This window comes from Aulonocara sp. 'chitande type north' Nkhata Bay, linkage group LG2 (assembly GCF_057382095.1).
Source record: "Aulonocara sp. 'chitande type north' Nkhata Bay isolate Kocher_YH1m ecotype deep benthic linkage group LG2, A_spYH_male_GT1.1, whole genome shotgun sequence".
NCBI lineage: Eukaryota > Metazoa > Chordata > Actinopteri > Cichliformes > Cichlidae > Aulonocara > Aulonocara sp. 'chitande type north' Nkhata Bay.
Genome location: NC_141345.1, coordinates 23,245,561 through 23,266,113, shown reverse-complemented (window position 1 = coordinate 23,266,113; position 20,553 = coordinate 23,245,561). Strand labels below are relative to the sequence as shown.

The following is a 20,553-nucleotide window of genomic DNA, read 5'->3' as shown; positions in this document are numbered from 1 at the left end:
CCACTAAAGCACTAAACTACAGTGAACCAAATAATTAAACTAAGCTCACACTACATTACACTTTTTGGAGATATGGGTGTTTATGTTTTTCATTACAAAATTGTATAAATTAGTGTAACTTATAGTTCAAGTGTATAAGCAGAATTCAGCTGAGTGGGCATAATTACTATATTGAGTGGGCCTGAACCCCCAAAGCCCTAACACTAGTACACAGTTTGTAACAGAACTAAAAGTAATGATTCAGCAGAAAATGTTCCCCATCAGCGCTGCTGCACATGTTCAAGCTTGAGTTCACTTTATTTTATTTTCTGTTTAATCTCCAGTAACACAACATATTCTATGAATTAACATGTTTTTAGCAGCTGTCCTGTTTGGACTACAGCTTTTAATGTGCTAGGAAAAATCAGGACAAAACTTGGATTTAAACAATATATTAATACAAAGAAAATGATTTTTTTTTTTCATCGCAGCTAACTTAAAGGGTTTGAGCACTCTGTGACACGGTTGACTGTCAAAATCTATAGGTGGATGAAAAATATTAAAAATTACAGTGTAGTGTCGGCAAAACAGCTCCTTAAACTACATTTGGTCAGCCAAGTTATTTCTCAGAGATGCTAATCTGAAAATGCTGCAAAATGTGCATCTCTTCTAAATAAAAAAACAAACAGCTGCAGCTTAATAAAGCTTCACCACATCTAACCCTACCTAACTCTACCTATCATACTCTACCTAATCAAAGCTTATATTAACCCTTACCAAATATATATCTAATCCAGCCAGGATAGCAAGCACAATGAAATGCAATCAATTTTTATACATATTTGATGCTTACTTTACTATTTCCAGGGCTGAATGTAAAAGAGTGATTTGATGATTAAGGGTGAGACAACCAACAGTTTAGAGTCATGGCTTTTAAAAGTATATTCAAGTATGGATGGCTGGTTTGCCGGGTAACATTCCCAGACCCTCAGGACCATGTAAGGCTGGAATGGCCTCAAATACCTGGCCTGGTTACACAATGCTCCGTGTTCTTGTATAAGATCACAAGACTTTCATGTTACAGCAGATGAAAACAGTGTGAGAGTAATGCAAATTTAAGGAGGTTGTGGTATGCTTTGAACTAGATTGGAGAATTTCTATTGACACTTAGGAATCAGAGAGACACTCTACCATTGTCCTTTAATAGGCTTTCTTCAAGTGGTGCCTTTCTATTCTGGGGGAAGGCACCACCAATTGGTGGATGTGAAACCTGGATAAAAAGGAACATAATGAAAGAAAGAAAAATGGTGGAAACTTGCTGAAGAATAAGAAATGTTAAATCAAACCTAGGCTTTATTATAGATCTGACACAAAATTAATTACTCCTTATTTGTGCTTATTGCCCACCCCAATCATTCACTTTAAAGTTGCCTTAAAATGAAACAATCCCTGACCAGTATGAACAGGAAGAATGATTATGAGCAAACCTGCTTCAGTTTTCCTATTAGTACCAGGCTATTATTCTTTTTTTAGTATTTGCTTTGTGGTTGGGTTTAGTTTAAGGCAGAAATGAAGCAATAAAATGTACGACTGGAGAGACAAATAGGTCTACAAAATGTCTTAACATCTAAGCAATAACACTGTCATTGCCTCCCTCTATTTACTCAACCTGTATGTTCTATCAGTTGTGTGCATGTGCATAGGCACTGATCTCTTTTCCACGAGTTGGCATGGCCGAGGGAGAACTTCTAACCTCTAGTTATCAACAGTTTATCAACCCTTTATTCATTGTCAGATTGTTTTTCTCCTCCATGTGGTGGTACTGCTGACAGAGAGCATGGATAGCAGTAAAACTTTCTTGTTTACCAGTACATGCATGTTTGTTGTCTTCCTCCTTGCAGATACTGGAAGCCAAACTCTATGGAAATGTAGTAGAAATACTTGCTTGAGTCAATGTTTTGGAAATACTTTCATAAAGCTTATTCTTATTCTGTTTTTGCATATTACTGAACTCACTCACAGTTGTGTCCTGACTCCTGACATTGAGTTTCTTGGGTAAAACTGTAATGCAGTAACTCTGTCTAGGAGAGACACTCTAATAATAAAGTTAGTCTCTTCCATCATGGTCTAAAGGATTACTAAGTTTAGTCACATCAGAGTAGGCAATGTTGTTATATCTCACAAGGTTAAAGTTTTGTCATAATGTGAGATTGGCTGGATCCACAAAGCAGACTTCGTGAGTAAGTAGGGAAGGGACTGTGGTGGTGGAATGAGTATAGGAACACAGGAGGTTTACAAGGTGAGAGAGAGTGACACTGTGAATATTGCAGGTTCTAAACTGAAGCAGATCAAATCTAACTTGAGGCTGCGAAGTGGCAGAATATGGAGGAAGTACTAGATCAGCAGGTGGGTTTCCTTGGAGAGCAGGTGGAGAGCGGGCAGGCAGGTTGAGTCTGGGTCACAGACATCCAGAGGTCCAGGTAGCAGTGAGAAAGAGACGCAAAACAGCTTGAGTTGTTACCAGATTGCGGGAAAGTTGATTCTCAAGCCAGCATGCTCCAAATGGGGCTCTCAAATGAGCAGCTAAGAAGGGCAGAAGAATAAAAGGATGAGATCAAACAAGACTGATAGTGCCCTAGAGTCACCAGTTTAATGGGAACAGTCTGTTAGGGAACTATGGCCTGTCCTTCTTACACTTGAAGCCTGATGAATCAACTACCAACAGGTGAGGAGGTGTTGACCCACACCGCGAAAACATCTTAATCTGGTTTGGGAACAGCACCCTGCAGGGCAGACGAGCTCTACAGAGGGTTGTGCGATCAGCTGAGCGCACCATCCTCTCCGAGCTCCCTGACCTGCACTCAATCTACAGCAGGCGGTGCTGGACCAAGGCCAGGAAGATCGTGAAGGACCTCAGCCATCCCAACAACAGACTGTTCTCTCTGTTGAGGTCAGGAAAGTGATTCCGCTCCCTGAAGACCAACACAGAGAGACTGAGGAGGAGCTTCTTCCCGCAGGCGATACGGTCTCTCAATCACACCACCACACAGTACTGACCCACACATATAGTTCTTACACACACACTGGACATTCTGGACATTGTTTTCACTCATCACTTTAAGCATATTTGCACTGCACAAGACACTTACAATTGTGGATTGCACAACACTGGACATTATATTCTTCATTTCCAGTTAATACTTGTACAGCTGCTGTTATTGTGTATATATATATTTATATTTCTTCATACATTCTTATATATTTCTATACTGTGTATTGTGTATTTTGTTGTACAGTTATTTTATTTTCAACTTTAATTTATATATTTTATCTTATTCTTTCCCAGTTAAATTTACCCTTCTTTCTAATTTGTGTTGTACAGTTATTTCATTTTTAACTTTAATTTTTATATTTTATTTTATTCCTTCCTAGTTAAATTTACCCTTTTTAATTTTCATATTTATTTCCTATCTTATTCATAGCCTTTTCTTTTTTTTCTTCAGGTCACGAGCAGTTGTCTAAGCATTTCACTGCATATCGTACGGTGTATGACTGTGTATGTGACAAATAAAATTTGAATTTGATTTGAATTTGAAACTCCGCCTTAAGGTGGAAACCTGAGACAAAACTAGCATGACAACTCCATGTTGTAAAATTGAAAGAAAAAGAGAAACACAAACAAAACCTCAAGAAAAAAAGCCCTCAACAAAACTGCCCAGTTCTGCAGAATCAACAAGTTTGGCCAAGGTTAAGGGGCTCTCTACTTATTTTAAAAGCTGTGTCTAATATCCAGTGATGTTCCTTTATCAGACGTGCACTTTAAAATGTCAAAGTCAGGAGTCTGCTGTCTGATTTAGGTGAGGAGTTTTGAGTTGTTGGTAATGTAGTAAAGGGGGTTGCAAATGTTACTGCATGTTTGCATGCACCCCCCCCCCCCCCCCCCCCCCACTTCCAAAAAAACCCTGTCAATAAAAATTCCCCCTGAGTAAATCCATGTGCCTTCTTCCTTGATTTGGTTAAACATAAGTTTTTTTTTTTCCTGCCCTTAGGGAGGAAAATCGGAAACAAAACAAAAAAAAACAGATGCACATCTGCTACGTTACAAATTGTTAATTATTTGCTTCATCTTGGAGTTGCACAGTGTATTTGTAGATCTACAGAAACTATGAAGATGCTAAGTTTTTTTTATTGGCAGTGAGTAGGATGGACAAGATTAAAAATGAGAAAGCGACGGCGGAGGTTGAGCAGTTTGTAGACAAAGTTAGAGAGGTAAAAATGAGATGGTTTGGACACATGCAGAGGAGGTATAATGGATATGGACCTGCAAGGCAGGAGGAAAAGAGAAAGACCACAGAGGAGCTTCATAGATGTAATACAGAAGGACGTGCAGAGGCGGTGGATAGTAGGGATGGGGTGCAGATGGTCTGCTGTGGTAAAATCTAAAAAGAGGAGATTTACTAATGTCAATTTCAGGCATGTTTTTAATATCATACAATAAAATGTACAACTCGCAAAAAAAGTTGAAAAAACCAAACACATCTATTTATATAGTTGCGTGTGGACTAATTATTACATTTTTACCCGTCTAAACTTCCGAGCTTTCTAGACTCTGCTCGCTCACGTGACTGTGTCAAGGCCGGAAGACGTAATTACGGTGTCGACGTCAGCAAAAGCGTGCGCGCCACCTTCAGAGGAAGCTGCACGCGGGATGTGTGGGACATAATGGTGGATAGGTAGGGAACACACTTAAGCTCGCTAAGAGTAGCTCTTCAACTGTTGATCAATTCCCAGTTGTTGTCTTGGACTCTTCCATCGCTCTGACCCGACAACCGCTCGCTGCTGCAGCCCGCTTGGACTGGACGACGCCCTGGACCACAGAAAAATGCCGAATATCAAAATATTTAGCGGTAGCTCACACCCGGACCTGTCTCAGAAAATAGCGGACCGCCTCGGTCTCGAGCTGGGAAAGGTTGTAACAAAGAAATTTAGCAACCAGGAAACATGGTGAGTTGTTTTCTTTGTTTTGTAGCTACTTTTAAAAAGGCTTAGATTTTAGAGGTGTGTCTGGTAGGCAAATATCGTAGCCTAGCGACATGTATTAATGGGAAACGTGGTGTCACGGTGAAAGTGCCGCGCACTGTTGTCAGGAACTTGTAGTCCATGCGTTCCACAGAACTAATGCTAACCAGCTAATTCTCAGCACCAAAGCCGCCTCAAAATAGGTTTAAAGTGCCATCATGTACCGTCTAGAGACTGTCATTTCCGGACTGCATGCTTCTTTTTTTACCCTCAGTTTAACGCTTGTGCAGATCAGATCACAAAGGCAAACACGAGCCACTGTTTACTCTCCCTCATCCATCTCCTACCTGCCATGATGTGTTAGCTCCTTATCCCTAATTGTTTATTTTTGTCACCTTCTCTCCTCTGGCAGCGTGGAGATAGGGGAGAGCGTGCGTGGGGAGGATGTCTACATCGTACAGAGTGGCTGTGGAGAGATCAATGACAATTTGATGGAGCTGCTGATCATGATAAACGCCTGCAAGATTGCCTCCGCCTCCAGGGTCACTGCTGTCATCCCCTGCTTTCCGTACGCCCGGCAGGACAAGAAGGACAAGGTGGGGGTGAGGGATATCTGTCTACTTACTTCTGTCATGCCATTTGCCATCCAGCACCATGACAAGAAGCCTGCAGCCATGCCCATCAGCCAACAGGGCATATTTGCTTTTCTTTGTTTTTGTTCCCTCCTTTGTATTGTTTGCTAAGTTAACTTGAATTGCACTTCCATACCTCCCCATGCAGCTGTTTGGATTTTTATTTATTCCCTTTTTGGCATTTTAATCATACAGCACAAATCAAATGTTTTTACATGTTAATCTACTAAATAAAAAATGTTAATATAATATTGCAATGTGAGTTTGCTTTGTAGCAGGGCCAAAGCCATCATTCTCAACTGTTTTGGCTATTCTAATGAATGCCTTTTGTAGCTAAATCAACCCATCTACCTCTTATATTGTCAGTACTAATGTATAGTGTCACTATGACAGGGTAACCTGCAGCATTTGTCTGCTATAATTTTACTGAACTGCTAAGCTCTCTTAAGTGTTATTTTTAGAACTGAGCACTGCTTGCCAGTTTACTTATTCCATGTGACTAACAAGAGCTATTTTCATTACAGAGCCGTGCCCCTATCTCTGCCAAGCTGGTGGCCAACATGTTGTCAGTATCAGGCGCTGACCATATAATCACAATGGACTTGCATGCTTCACAGATCCAGGTGAGCAACACAACAGTACATGCAAACAGACTTGTTTCTCATACACCGCCCTCCAATTGGTCAGCCCTGCAAAATCACCATTTTGGTTTGCATTTTAAACTCCCATGTGGCTGACATGTGAAAATTTGCATTGTGAATCTTGTTGTTTACTTGGATACTATAAAAGAAAATGAAAGCCCATATGTTTAACCAGTGTGTGTGTGTATATCTCTTATTTGCAGGGATTCTTTGATATACCCGTTGATAACTTGTATGCAGAGCCAGCTGTTCTGAAATGGATTAAAGAGAACATCCCAGAGTGGAAAAACTGCATCATTGTCTCACCTGATGCAGGAGGAGCCAAGAGGTATGCTCCCACAGGAGTTCTACCTTTAACCATAGCTCAACCTTTCCATATCTTCTCTAGAGTTTAATTTAGATTAACATTCTGTTGGCTTTACCTATCTCAACAGGAGTTTAATTTGATATGTAAAAGTAGTTTAAACACAGAACTTTAACTGGTGCAATGCTTGCTTTTTCTTTTGCAGGGTCACATCAATAGCAGACAGGTTGAACGTGGACTTTGCTCTTATTCACAAGGAAAGGAAAAAGGCGAACGAGGTGGACCGCATGGTTCTCGTCGGAGACGTGACCGATCGGGTCGCCATTCTTGTGGATGATATGGCCGACACATGTGGCACAGTCTGCCATGCTGCTGACAAGTAAAGCACTTTCTTAATCTTTTAAATCAAGTAAATTTTGAGCTTTGCTCCAGTGCAAGACGCAGAGCTATTTGGGCTACTATGGAAACTAAGTGATCATTACTGAATCCCATTTAGACATGTGTTTTGCAGACTGTGTCCAGTGATATGGAGGCTCGTAATGCATCTTGCTCTTTCTCTCTTTTAGACTCATTTCTGCTGGAGCAACTAAGGTGTATGCCATCTTAACTCATGGCATCTTTTCTGGCCCAGCGATCTCCCGCATCAACAATGCTTGTTTTGAAGCTGTGGTTGTCACCAATACGATCCCTCAAGAGGAGAAGATGAAGCATTGTTCCAAAATACAGGTCAGGAAATTGAAAACCATTTCCAGAACAGAAATTGACATAAGAGCTGAAAAACGTCAGGTTGCTGTGTGCATTTTTGGAAAGCTGGTGTTTGAAGCTGCACAGTGTCTTACAGTTTGTGTGACATCTTGTTCTTTCTTGCCTTCAGGTTATTGACATCTCCATGATCCTTGCTGAGGCCATTCGCAGAACTCACAACGGCGAGTCCGTGTCGTACCTGTTTAGCCACGTTCCCTTGTAACAAAAGCTGTCTACCATCAACCTTGTGCTGTTAACACCAAATAAGAGAAGAGGGATTTTCCCCAACTCAAACACAACCATTAACAAAGATGTTCAGCTAATTGTTTGGAGGGAAAAGAAATGTCATGTCTGTTACTAACGCTGGCCCCACCTCACTTTAAGTCCTTTCCCTTTCAACGGTGTACCATCACACCTCGGGCGCCAAAGCAATCACAAGCTACTAATTCAGGCTGGCATATTTATTTTATATGGATAAATGGTGTTTTATCCACTGTGAACTTTGTTCTTCATTCATAACTTTTCGATCCAGAGTTTCTCCTGACCATCTCACCTCTGCAGGAGTAATTTCAGTCTGTTGTCAAAGAGCTAATATGAATAACCCTGGACGGCTCCAGTGGTCAGGAGAAGCTTCTGCTATATGAAGCTGTTACAGTGCTTTTTGTTACATTGAACGAGAGTAGTTCTTTTTTGTTCCTTGTTTTATCCACTGCTGTTTAAAAGATTATAATTACTGAAGTGAATGTGTTTTGAGAGAGTTTACAGTGCCACTGAAGCTCCACTCAACCAAGTGTGCCTCAACAGTCTGAAATGAAAATATTTTTCTTGCTTTATTTTATTTCCCTCCCTCCCATGTTTCTGTTTGGATTCCCATTGGACAAAGCACTTCGGTTTGTCTTAGCAGGCTGAAAACAATAATTTTGGATATTTCTTTCGGCTCTTGAGGTGCCCTCATTGAGTGGGGTTTGCCCAGTGTCCTCGAGGGTCTGTGAGGAGCCTTCCATAGTTGGGTTGTTTGGTTTTTAGCTTGGGGTCTCTGCAGGCTGGAGCTTCCTTCAGAAATGTTCACCTGCCTTTTATTTCTTTGTCTGGAGGAAGGAGTTGTCAGTTATGTGCATAATCCAAATCTTTGTGTTTTTATTTTTTTCAGTAGACTGAATGTGCCAGTTATTTGATGAATGCATTCTTAATACAATTAAATATGCATCAGATCTTAAACATGGCTCTTCTATGTCTTTTTTCTGCTTAGACACATGAAAGTTGAACCTAGTTGAGGTTGTCCGCAGTCATCTTAGACCACATAAAAGTATATAGTCCATTTGAGTTACATTCTCAGTACTAGGAAAAAATGTCTTTTATTAAAATGCTGTTTAGATGGAGCTCTCAAAAACCAGGAGTGAAGGCTGCTTGAAATTTCACCTACAAATTAACCCAAGCTGCTACATGGGATCAATGAGATGTCACAGAAGGTTGTACTAGACAGTTGGCGGATTAAACACTGTAATGTGCAATCCCACGGTAAGACATTCACAAATCACTCCACAAGCTCAACTAAAAAAAGTTCAGCACCGCAGTGCATGTGTGTGTGGGGGGGGGGGGCTGAAAGGGATATATATATTTGTTATTCTGGAAAGTAAAAATCACAACCTGTTCATTAAAATGTGTTCAGCATTTACACATTGATTATTCATCTGATCAATCATGACACGTACTGTTCTCCCCTGTATAAGCCATCGATGTAGGGTAAAAGTATCAGTATTGGTATGTTGTAAATGCCAATACTGATCCTGCATTTACTTGGTATCAGATCAAAACCAAAATCTGCAGTATGGCATAGCACTAATGCACAATACTTTAATTAGACTGGATGTAGCTTATAGCTAATTTCCACAATGTCCTTTTTCCTGTAACCTGGCTTATTTTATTCTTTTTAGTAACCAAGGATACTTTGTATTATTTTATATTACTCCTGCATTTTACCGTAATATTTTGTGATGCCATTTTTTAATGTAATCCAAATATAGAGGGCTGTCTGTTTGTTTGCCCACCAGATATTCTTGCAATCTGTAGAGTCTGCTGATAAATTTATATTTTGAAAGGGAAGATGAGGTTCTTTATACATCCGTTATCAGTTATTGGATTAGTAACTTAAATATTTTCTTAAAATTGCTAAAATATTTTAGCTTGGCATTGATAAAACTCCGTGGAACATGAGCCTGCCGGAAACAATTTCTTCATGGGACGCACCCTTCTCCCGAAGCTCGGTGTGGGGGGAAAAAGCGGTCTTGACTGACAGATGATACAACCAATCCATTGTGTCGTGACGTAGCTCGTCTTGTCCAATGATTATTCTAAAGGGGGCGGGGTCAGTCACAGACACCAGCAGATCAACGCTCAGTGCGCCTTGCTCTCTAATCCCATTGCAGACCCAGGTTAGGGGAGAAACAAGTAATGGAAATGGTTCAAAGGAAAATAGAGGAAGATGGTGACATTCACTGCAGAGGTAATAAATGCAAAATCAGATGTGAAGTCCAAGATGGAGAGGATTCAGATTATTGTTAAGGCAGCATGCCATAGTTTAGATAAGAAGAATATCAGGTGAGTGGATGTAAGGGGGGACTAAGTAGTCACGGAAGTCAAGAGGGATAATGTGGTGGTTAATTTTTTATAACCACATTAATCCTAAAGTGGAATACAAGGAGTCTTTTGTCAAATGGTCAAGATTTATATACAATCATACAGAAAAATCTGACATTTGTATTCAGGAAACAAGCCTTTTTGGGGGTTTTAGAGTGTATGGGTATATTGCGGTTAGATATGATATGAAAGAAGATGAATTAAAGATATTTCATTTTTTGTTTAATGCTGGACTCATCAAGAGGATCTAAGGATATAGAAGTGATGTGGGAGTAAAACCCAGAAGATGGCAGTAGTGCAACATCGTTGGATGCAGGCTGCCTTTAAAAATGGAAGAAGAAGAAGAAGGAATTCTATTGTGGACCACTTATCGGAGGAGCATCTGTGGTAACTACGGGCACAAGCAGAAATACCCTCTCCTCATGCAGCACTGGAAAATACAATAACGACACACCTATTCTGCCTCCACATTCCTACAATGATCTGTGGAAAATAACGAATTGTTTTTCTGGTGGAGACAGCTGACAGAGTAAGTAAATGATTATGATCACACACTGTAAATTGAGTTTTTTTAACCTAAGTGTTGTAAATGGCTTTTTTCATTCATTTTTCTCTTATAACTGACTGTGCATGCCTGACTGGATCTGCTTAATTTCTCTAAGGAGAATAATGGCCGGCGGTTCTGAGAGTAAACAAGAAGAAGAGGCACTTGGCAACCTAATTGTTCATTTCCAGAGCTACTTGCATGGAGGAACCTCCAGCTTGTTGTCCACCCTTCCCACCCTTATCGTCTTTCCTGTCTATAAGACTGTTTTTCGTCAACAAATCCACAACACCTCAGTTCACAAGGCAGTGGCACAGCTCTATAGAGAGGGCCCTGTGAAGCTCTATAGGGGTGTGGCTCCACCGTTAGTGATGAGGACGCTGAACGGCACACTGCTCTTTGGCCTCCAGGATACCCTCCTCCGACAGCTCCCTCTGTCATCCCAGAATGTCATCTCTGCCAAGGCCCTTCCTGCTCTGGCAGGGTTTGGGGCAGGTGTTGTAGAAGCCGTGGTTTTTACGCCCTTTGAGCGTGTTCAGAATGTGCTGCAGAACAGCCAGAATGACAGTCGTCTACCCTCGTTCAAGAGCGTCCTTCTAAGGCTAAAGGCAGAGGGGATTGTTTTGGGCTACTACAGAGCCTTCCTGCCCATTGCAGCCCGCAACGCCTTCGGCAGCTCCCTCTACTTTGGACTGAAGGGGCCTGTGTGTGTTGCTGTGGCGGAGCAGGGGGTCTCACCAATGGCCTCCTCTTTCATCTCAGGAACAGTGATATCAGTGGCAGTCAGCTTGACTCTGTATCCACTCTCTGTGCTTGTGGCAAACATGCAGTCACAAGTAGGTGGGGACGTTAAAGGGGTCATAGCATGCTGGGCTCTGCTCTGGAAATCTCGTAATAGGAGTTTGGCGTTACTGTATCGAGGAGGTTCCATGGTTATCCTGAGGTCGTGCATCACTTGGGGACTCACCACTGCCATTTATGACAGGCAGGAGAAACGATCAGGCTGAAGATACGTGCTCCAGACATTTTTATCCACAAAAGTGTATTCAATTTTGATATTGTTCACAGGAGACATTTTGACTTATAACTGCAAGAAAAAAAACGTATTGATAAGCCTTTATAGTGTGGGAGTGAACTACCACAAGCAATTCCGGTACTCTGAAACCATAACTTTAACAATTATTCAATATATTACTTCCACCTGCGCTTCTCTGATGTTTACTGCAGTGAGTGAAGAAAATGCAGTCATACTAACAAGCTAATTTTCTGTGTCAAAATGTGCTATCAAGCTGACAGCACCACTGCTAAGACTTCTGGTCTCAGAGATGGGTTTGAATAGTTCTCCTTTGATGAAGTTGTCAGTCACATATGCTTTGAATTTTTATTGTTTTGTAAGGAAAGAAATTTTGCTTAGGACTCAAAAAACAAGAATTGCTGTAAGCCAGCCAGGCTTAAAGAACGGATGCCATAATATAGTCAGAAACACAGATTAGTTTTCTACTACCTGAGAATTAGGATTATTGTGCACTGCTGGTAATGTCATCACACAGCCACAATGTAGTTCTGCAGGGGCAGTCCAAGATTTTTTGGGGCCTAAAGCAGAATTTGATTTGGGGCCCATCAACCACCCACTTTAGCGCAGCCACAATTATCCATGAATTGTCCATGTTCGATCATTTGTCATGTCATACATGATCATGCCTTTCTAGTGTAGTGGAAAGAAATAAACCAAGTTAACTTTTGTAAATTCAAAACATCTGACTGTTCATACTGTTTTTAAAATGTGCAGAATGGCAGAAAAGTATATTAATTCATAAACATACCTTTATCCCAATGCTTCCCCCTCATTTTTTTTCTTTTTAGCAAAATAAGTCTTTTTTCTTTTTTTACATATTTGCTGCGGTCTACTTTAAAACACTTATAGTGGGCATGAACGTGGCCGCAGCTATGACAGTGAAAGTGATCAAACCAGTAGCATTAACCTGTCATTTTATTAAAATATGTATCAAAAATATTTAGCTTTCTCTTTCATGAATACAACTTATATATCACAAAAATCTAACATTTATTAACCTGCATTGTGTGACATTTCAAATGCTCTCGGGGGCCCCCTGCTGGTGAGGGAGCCCACAACCAGCTGCTTAGTCTGCTTATAGCTGACACATTGACTTATGCTTGTCCTACTTAAAAAAGGTCACTCCCTCTTTCTATGCTTCTATGAGGTCATTTACAACAAGCGAGTTGTTAATATCAGCCAGGTACAGCTTGACCACGCACACCCATTGACGAGAGTGCAAACTGCAAGTCGTAAGGTACTATTATTATGTGTTATGAAACAGGTTTTCTGTGCACAGAGGGAGTTATGTTGTAGTTCAGTGTAAAACACTGGCACTATACTGAATTATATTCAGTCTTACACTTTTTAATGTAATCTGTTATTTCCTCAGGACTGTCAGTCTTTCTGTAGCCAATGATTGAAGGTAATAATCATTGTTGTTTTACTTTTTAAAAAGTTAATTTGAATGTCTTTTGTTTGTGTGAAATGTCATTTTTATTCTGGGCATTTTATGTGCTAAAGAGGACAACCTACTGTGACCCATTAACTCACCTGTTGTTTTATTATTATTATTTTTAAATGATCCTTTTATACTGATCCTTAGCATAAGACCCCATAAATCTATGTGCCGTTTACATCTGTGGATTGCCGTCTTTTTGCAAGATAAACAATTTCCTTCTGAAAAAAAAAACCCAAGGTATTAAGCCATGTATGGTCTCAATATATATGGTGACCATGAATCATCATATACATATTATGAATTAAAGACTGTAAGAAAATAAAGCTAAGTTTCGGTCACTACTGCACTGTTTCCTGACAGCAAGAAGGTTTTGGGGCAGGGCTAAGTGGGGCCTTCCTTTGAGGAATTTTCCTGCTCTTGCTTGTGGAAATGTCCAAACACATCCCGACTGGATGAATCAGGAAAATAATTCTTTGCTGCCTCTTGTTTAGCTAGGTTCCCCACACACACACACCCCAAGAGCATGCGGCTGCTTCACCTGAAGGTATATAATTTGCTTACAGCGTATAACAGTAAAAGAACATGTATTTGACTGTCAAAACAGCATATTTTCCCCTATTTACTGCCAAACAAAATAACAGTTACTGGAAAGTATCGGTGTTTTCCCACCAAGTGCATTAACAAATTACAGTCATTCGACTTTAACTGGTTTCTTTCCCTTTCTTGTTATGATTATTTTTAAGTTGGCTTGTCATAACCCTGTAGCCCACTAGATGGTACTGTGCTAAAAGAGAAAAACGTGAAATCCATCACATCACCTACAATAGGTGTCCGTTTTTCCAAACGTGCGGATACGTGAAGGAATTCATCATGCGATTGCAACACTGCATAGGAAGAACTTTGACCCAACATATCATTTTTAAGGAGGTTTGAGAGGGCGGTGAGACATCAAGAGTGTCCAATTAAAATTCGCCTTCTGAGCTTTGAAAGCCAATGAGAGCCAGAGGACCGGTGTCCATGTTGGCGTGCACAAGGGCGTGTTGTCTCTATTTAAACCGTTGGCTTTGCACGGATTACACACACACACAGTTACCTGTTAAAGATTGTCTTGCAACGCGGTCCTACACCAGGTAAAACTCTTTAAATTGTTTTGTTTTTCCAGCTGTCTTAGCCTGCTGATAAATTATTTTTTTCTTAATTGCTAAGAAAAAAATGCGAACGAATTGTTTATTTTAAGTGATTATTTATGTGCTGTGTATTAAAATATGAAATACGTTATGCAACGTTTTGGTATGTATCTCTTTTAGTACACTCACTGGTGTGTTAGTCACTTCAGTTATGGCGCAGGGTGTGTACAGATGCCTGACAGTGCCTCATTTCTCTGCCCGCAGATTAGGGCTGTCTATAAGTCTTTATCAGGCTACCTAAGGTTAATTTTCCTAGACAGCCTGGTCTTTAAGGGGTATTTTCCCTAGGGTGGTGTTAAAAATAAAAATGCACCCATTATTCTGTGCGGTCTATTGCTGTGGACAGCAAAGAAGACAGACGCTCCCCTAATGGGATAGGTCACTGAATTTCCTAATACTGCAGTATTTATGCCCTGACTTCAGTCCTCCTGGAAATATTAAATTCCTATAAAACTTGTTCCAATGCACATGCGCTTCTAATCTTATTTGCTTAGTTGGCACAGGTGTAAAATTCTCCGTATCTCTTTAATAACTGTACATAAATGCAAATCAGTGCACAGACGCACCATTTTTCTCTGTTAACAAGAGCCATTTGTGGATTTGAATGCCACCCAGTTAAACACTACATCACGTTAGTTCACCGTGGTGAGATAGAGGTACAGATACTTGTTGTTTCAGGTGACTGCATGGTTCACAACCTTTTTTTTTTTTTTTTTTTTTCTCTCACGTCAGGTGGAACTTGGTTTGTGTACATGTATGGGCATGCACTGCAGACAAGATCTTAGCATGTCAGTGAGATCTTGAAAGCACACACATTCTTCTCTTAAATCTCCCCTTTTCTGTTTTATAGAACTCCTCCAAAATGAGCGACAGCAACCCAGTCAACCAGGAAGTGGAGCAGTTCAACAAGCAAAAGCTAAAGAAGACTAACACGCAAGAAAAGAACCACCTTCCAACAAAGGAGGGTAGGTCTTTAAGACAAAAGAAGTGTGCTCCAAACAAGCCTCTCATTTACTTCTTTCACCTTTCCCCTTTACTCTGGCTCACTGGTTGGCTCAACTCCTCCCTGCCTTTTTTTTTTTCTTTTTTAAATAAAGGTAACTGCAAATATTGCAAAACAAGGACCACACCCAACTACCTGAGACCTTGTACTTAGCACCAACCTGTAAGGAAGAAACGCACGCATATTCCCACTCTTGAAACTCTAACCTGCCATCTACCACTAAGAGTGGAAGAATACAAATTTTAGAGCAAATAAACAGAAACCCCAATCATAAACTGCACAATGGTGTTTTTTTTTTTTTGTTTTGTTTTTTAAAATTTTATTTTAAATTATTATTATTTTTTTTTAAAAAGCAGTGTTCATCTCTGGCGTGACATGCAGCAGCAGAAAGAGGAGAATGAAAGTGTGTCAAAATGCCCATCCTTCCCCTCTGAGGCTGTGAAGCTCCCTGCTGTCTAACTCTATCTTTCTTAATCTGAACACAGCTGTGGCTACTATAAGAGAGAAGAGGCTCAGAAGCAGGTGGCACTGTCAGTGCATGCTGTCCTCTTTATGAGTTCTAAAGCCTTTTTTAGATATGTGATATGCGGTGCTGCCATCCAGACAGCAACGTTTCTCATTGCTTCATTAGGACAAAAATTGGACTTTAGGCACAGACGATCATCTTCATCCAGAGAAGTGGTTTGCACTTCTGGCTGTAAAGTAGAGCTACAAGGCCCCATTTTTAGCTCTGTCTGTGGCTCAGAGGTATGTGAGCACTCGTGTCATAATGTTGTGCTCATTTATCTGTTAATGTGACGCGATGCATTCACAGTTGAAAGTGGAAAATGTGGAAGTGATATGAAAATGTTATTCATTCATTTCTGTCACGCCTATTGCAACAAAAAAAGTGGCTATGAAGATAATCTATTCAGATACCACGCCATCTATAGAAATGAGTGGATGACTCAAAGGGTGTTAACTGGACAGCAGCAGGATAACTGCCGTAATGCAGTACATTTTTGTGCACATCTTTGTGCATGAAGAATTGCAGTGAATTGACTAGTAAACAAACATTCCTTGAGTTGGGTTAATATACTCAGTGGGAGCTTCACTAGCCCTCTGTGCTTAATACAGCAAGTGGGTTATGGTTGGTAATATTTAAAATTTTTGTTTTTTCTTCCTCACAGAAATTGAAGCGGAGAAGAAAGCCATGCAGCAAGGAAACTGAAGAGAGTCATGAGTCTCCTTCAATCGACCCCCCCCCCCCCCCGCTACCTGCTCGTCTTCCAAGCCCAACCATCCCCACCTCTGCCTCAGTTTTCTGTGCCACGCTGTCTTTGCTTTGAAATGGTGTTTGGGTTGACGCTATGGGAAAGATCTCTGTGACTAAATTAAGGCAATGGATGCATTTTATTGTTTTGCAATGTAGTGTAGAAAAGGGTTGAACAGGGCATGATAAACATTATACAGGGTGTAGACTTGAGCAAAAAAGGGAGGGGGGGGAATCATAATTTCAACATTGGAAATTCATCAATCATGTTATATTACTATACCATATGTATGCCTGTAAATGGTGCCATTCAGGATGTTTTATGAAAAAGGACATAAAAGATGATATTGTTTTTAATAAAAAAATGTTCAAAAACTTTGAGTTACTTTGTTAAAAATGAAACCAATGAAACTTATTTGAGCAACTTGGCATCTTCATTTAAAAAAAACTTTATAGACTGATTTTCACATTCACCAGTTAAAGTATTTGAGGAAAGCAAATGCATATGATGGGCTCGTTTAAATAAAAACTTTGGAAAGAAACTGGAATTTAAAAGCATCAGAGAAAAGATACAAACAAGCATGAAGCATTAGTTGAAAATTAAAAATTTATAATGCATAAAAGCAAACCTACATATCATTTAAATGGCTGTGTAAACAGATATCGACACCTGATGCTTAAAAGCTCACTCGGACACGAGTGCTCAGTTATTATCTACTCTTTCCTTTCTCGTCAGCACTTACAGTTACACGCAATGTTGCTGTTAATTTTTCAATATGCAATAAAGCCTGAGGTTCATTTTAGGATTATTTTTTTTTCAGCATGCATAATAAAGAAAATGAGGGTTTAAGGCAGTGAAAGACACAGATAAATTTCACTGCCAATACTGGTACCAAAATATTCTTGGACAACCTCTTGCTATTGGAGTGACTAGGACTAAGAAAATTAATTATTAACATTCATATTAAGCTTTCATATTCTTTGGGGTTGCAAACATTTCATTCCAGATACCTCATCTAGATATACAACAGGTTTAAGCCTGCAGAAAAAACGGGAGTGAACGAGCTGTAGGCGTGGGCACACTGCAGATTGCCAACAAGGATTTTTAGTTGACTTTAGAGTTTAGTTTACTTTCGATACTGGAATTTAGCATACATGTGCAGGGCATCATTTACACTGTTTCTATGCATGTAAAGTCAAGATACTAAAATTAGATTATTTGCATTCTGCCTTTAAAATGTTTTGGAAAGCACAAATTTATCTCGCAGCTCATCGACTGGGCATGTTTTCCATCAGGCTCCTGTGTGTGTGGATTGCTTAAGATAGTGCAGTCTGTGTTTTTCCGCAGCAAGCCTGCTGGGACATGTTCATATAGTGGTGCACAAATGCTTGAGAGCAAAGACACACTTTACACTGTCTAACTTTGTTCAAAATGCTTTTACCATACTTGTTAAAGGTCGTGCAGATTTACATGTTCCATTGTGTTGTAATGAAACCTGTTCAATATCATGAATAATAAATTAGGCTTCTTTTGAGAGGGATGATGGTATGCACGTTTTCTCTTTCCGAGATCTGTCAGGATCTGTCTTTGATAAGAAACTTGGGACTACAACAAAACAGTCTAGAACATGTGCAGAATTATCATAGGACTTGTATAAGCAGATAAGGAAAAGTCAGTCTAAGATATATAAATGTAAAAAGTTCTCATCGGCAGATGAGATCCAGAACACAGGATTTCTGATATCTTTTAAAAGACATTTGATCATTCTGGTGCTATAAGAGTGTACTTTTTAACAGCTAAAAAGGCTCATACCAAAATCTGAATCTTTATGGTCCAAATATGTGCACACATACAAGAAATTGACCTCTGATTTTTCATTGCCCTGAATTTAACAGACTTCTATGTGTAATAGTGACGAAATGGCTCTTAGAGCCGGATCTTTGACGTGAACGACGCGAGACGTGGGGTTTTTTTTTTCCTTCTCTCACCCTCTCTCTCTCTCGCACTTTTTTTCCGGGGGGAGGGGCGGTAGTTACACTCGCAGTAGCACAGGAACAGAGCAGGAGGGAAAGACAGAGAAAGAGAGCCAGGGACAACAACGTCACATTAGAAAGGTATAGTAAGCATCCACAACTATTTTCAGTTGCAGATGATAAAGGATTCAGAAGGTTTATTCATGCAGGCCTATATGACAGAGAATGGGCATCTTCTTTTTGTTTTCATTTTTTAATTTATATTTAATTGTGTTGTGGTTTGCAGTGTTTTGTGTTGTTTCATTTTAAATTTGTTTAAAAAAAAGCTGAAAATTTAAATAGTTAAAAGTTGAACTGTGACTAGTTGGTTTTTGTATTATATGATTTATTTATTACATTTTATGTGGAGTGAATAAATAAAAGTATATTTACGGTGGCCCCTACAGACAAAGCAGCACGTAAAAACTCCAAAACACATAAAAACTCCAAAACACGTACAAAAGACAACAGAAGTGCTCCAAAATGCTGGGCGCAGTGTTGAGCTTTTGTTACCTGGTGGCTACACAAGCCAGCAAGTACCAACGACCGGATTTGGTGTGTGGTAGTAACAGGTAAATGAACTTTTTTTTTTAAATTATTTGAATATATATGAGTGCTTGTCTATAAATACACAAACAATACACATATGCTTTCAATTGTTTAATTTAAGTGATCTAGGTAGCTCTGTTTTGGAAGTTAAGTTAACACTAGAAATGTGTTTTGGAGTTTGTAAGTGTTTTGTCTCTAGAATAGAATAGAATAGAATAGAATAGAATAGAATGCCTTTATTGTCACTATACAGTTGTACAATGAGATACAGAGCATCTCCTACTCAGTGTAAACATGCTGGGGTGGGGGGGTGGGGGGTAAAGTTCTGCAGCGCTATGTACATATGGACAGTATTAACATAGGGAAAAACATATATATATAAAATGTACAATATACAAGTCGTAAGTAATATGTAATAAATAGTGTTATGTATATACAGTTGAGTTATTGCACATGGAATTGGTATAAATAGTGTTATGTATATACAGTTGAGTTATTGCACATAGAATTGGTATAAATAGTGTTATGTATATACAGTTGAGTTGTTGCACATAGAATTGGTATTGCACAGTGGTGGTCCATAGAGGAAGTGGGAAGTGGGAAGTGGGGGGCTGTGTTATCTGTGCATGTGTGAGTTCAGGGTGGTTATCGCTTTGGGGAAGAAACTGTTTTTGAGTCTGTGGGTTTTTGTGTTGATGCACCTGTAGCGCTTCCCTGAGGGAAGCAGGCTGAACATGTTGAAGCCAGGGTGGGAGCTGTCCTTGATAATGTTTGCTGCTCTGGTGAGGCAGCGGGAGGAATAGATGTCCATCGGGGAGGGGAGAGGGCAGCCGATGATCTTCTGTGCTGTCTTGATCACACTCTGAAGCCTCACTCTATCCGCCTTGGTGCAGCTGCCGTACCATACCGTGATGCAGTAGGTTAGCAGGCTCTCAATGGACGAGCGGTAGAAGGTCAGCAGCAAGTTGGAGTTCAGCTTGTACTTCCTGAGGACTCTCAGGAAGTGCAGCCGCTGTTGGGCCCTTGATGACCGCTGAGATGTTGTCTGTCCAGGAGATGTCAGCAGAGATGAGGACACCAAGGAACCGGAAAGTGTGGACCCTCTCCACACACTCCCCGTTGATGTAGAGGGGGGCCAAATCGGTGCTGTGTCTCCTGAAGTCAACAATGAGCTCTTTGGTTTTCTTAGTGTTCAGTGCCAGGTTGTTTTCTGAACACCATGCTGCCAGCTTCAGGACTTCCTCTCTGTACTCTGCCTCGTCTCCCTTCGAGATGAGTCCGACTACCGTGGTGTCATCAGCAAACTTGATGATGAGAGTGTTGTTGTGGGTCGAACTGCAGTCGTGGGTGTAGAGAGAATACAAGAGGGGGCTCAGCACACAGCCCTGTGGGGAGCCGGTGCTCAGTGTGCGAGTGGAGGAGAGATGAGGGCAGAGTCTTACAGTCTGGGGCCGGTTTGTGAGGAAATCCTTTATCCAGGCACATGTGAGAGGAGGGAGGCCAAGAGCGACCAGTTTGGTGATGAGGATGTCC

General features: G+C 40.4%; 3 protein-coding genes across 5 annotated transcripts; all 3 read left to right on the top strand.

The window, feature by feature from the left end:
• Nucleotides 1-4,658: 4,658 nt before the first annotated feature.
• Nucleotides 4,659-8,537, top strand: prps1b (phosphoribosyl pyrophosphate synthetase 1B). Of its 2 annotated transcripts, none has more exons than XM_086311320.1 (7): nt 4,659-4,983; nt 5,411-5,600; nt 6,155-6,253; nt 6,475-6,599; nt 6,781-6,954; nt 7,142-7,301; nt 7,450-8,537. In XM_086311320.1, exons 1-7 carry the CDS (start codon nt 4,862-4,864, stop codon nt 7,540-7,542), a joined length of 963 nt encoding a protein of 320 aa, XP_086167446.1. In that variant the 5' UTR covers nt 4,659-4,861; the 3' UTR covers nt 7,543-8,537. The 2 variants fall into 2 exon arrangements, with proteins under 2 accessions (XP_086167446.1, XP_086167456.1); XM_086311330.1 differs by having other exon boundaries at nt 4,660-4,983; nt 5,411-5,594.
• A 1,208-nt stretch (nt 8,538-9,745) lies between these two features.
• Nucleotides 9,746-12,514, top strand: LOC147337808 (solute carrier family 25 member 53-like). 2 transcript variants are annotated; one of them, XM_086263228.1, is made up of 3 exons: nt 9,746-9,822; nt 10,199-10,485; nt 10,619-12,514. In XM_086263228.1, exon 3 carries the CDS (start codon nt 10,626-10,628, stop codon nt 11,505-11,507), a length of 882 nt encoding a protein of 293 aa, XP_086119354.1. In that variant the 5' UTR covers nt 9,746-9,822; nt 10,199-10,485; nt 10,619-10,625; the 3' UTR covers nt 11,508-12,514. The 2 variants fall into 2 exon arrangements, with proteins under 2 accessions (XP_086119354.1, XP_086119364.1); XM_086263238.1 differs by lacking the exon at nt 9,746-9,822 and having other exon boundaries at nt 10,115-10,485.
• Nucleotides 12,515-13,987: 1,473 nt separating this feature from the next.
• Nucleotides 13,988-16,833, top strand: tmsb1 (thymosin beta 1). Its single transcript, XM_086311305.1, has 3 exons — nt 13,988-14,146; nt 15,054-15,168; nt 16,376-16,833. Exons 2-3 carry the CDS (start codon nt 15,066-15,068, stop codon nt 16,414-16,416), a joined length of 144 nt encoding a protein of 47 aa, XP_086167431.1. The 5' UTR covers nt 13,988-14,146; nt 15,054-15,065; the 3' UTR covers nt 16,417-16,833.
• Nucleotides 16,834-20,553: the final 3,720 nt, after the last annotated feature.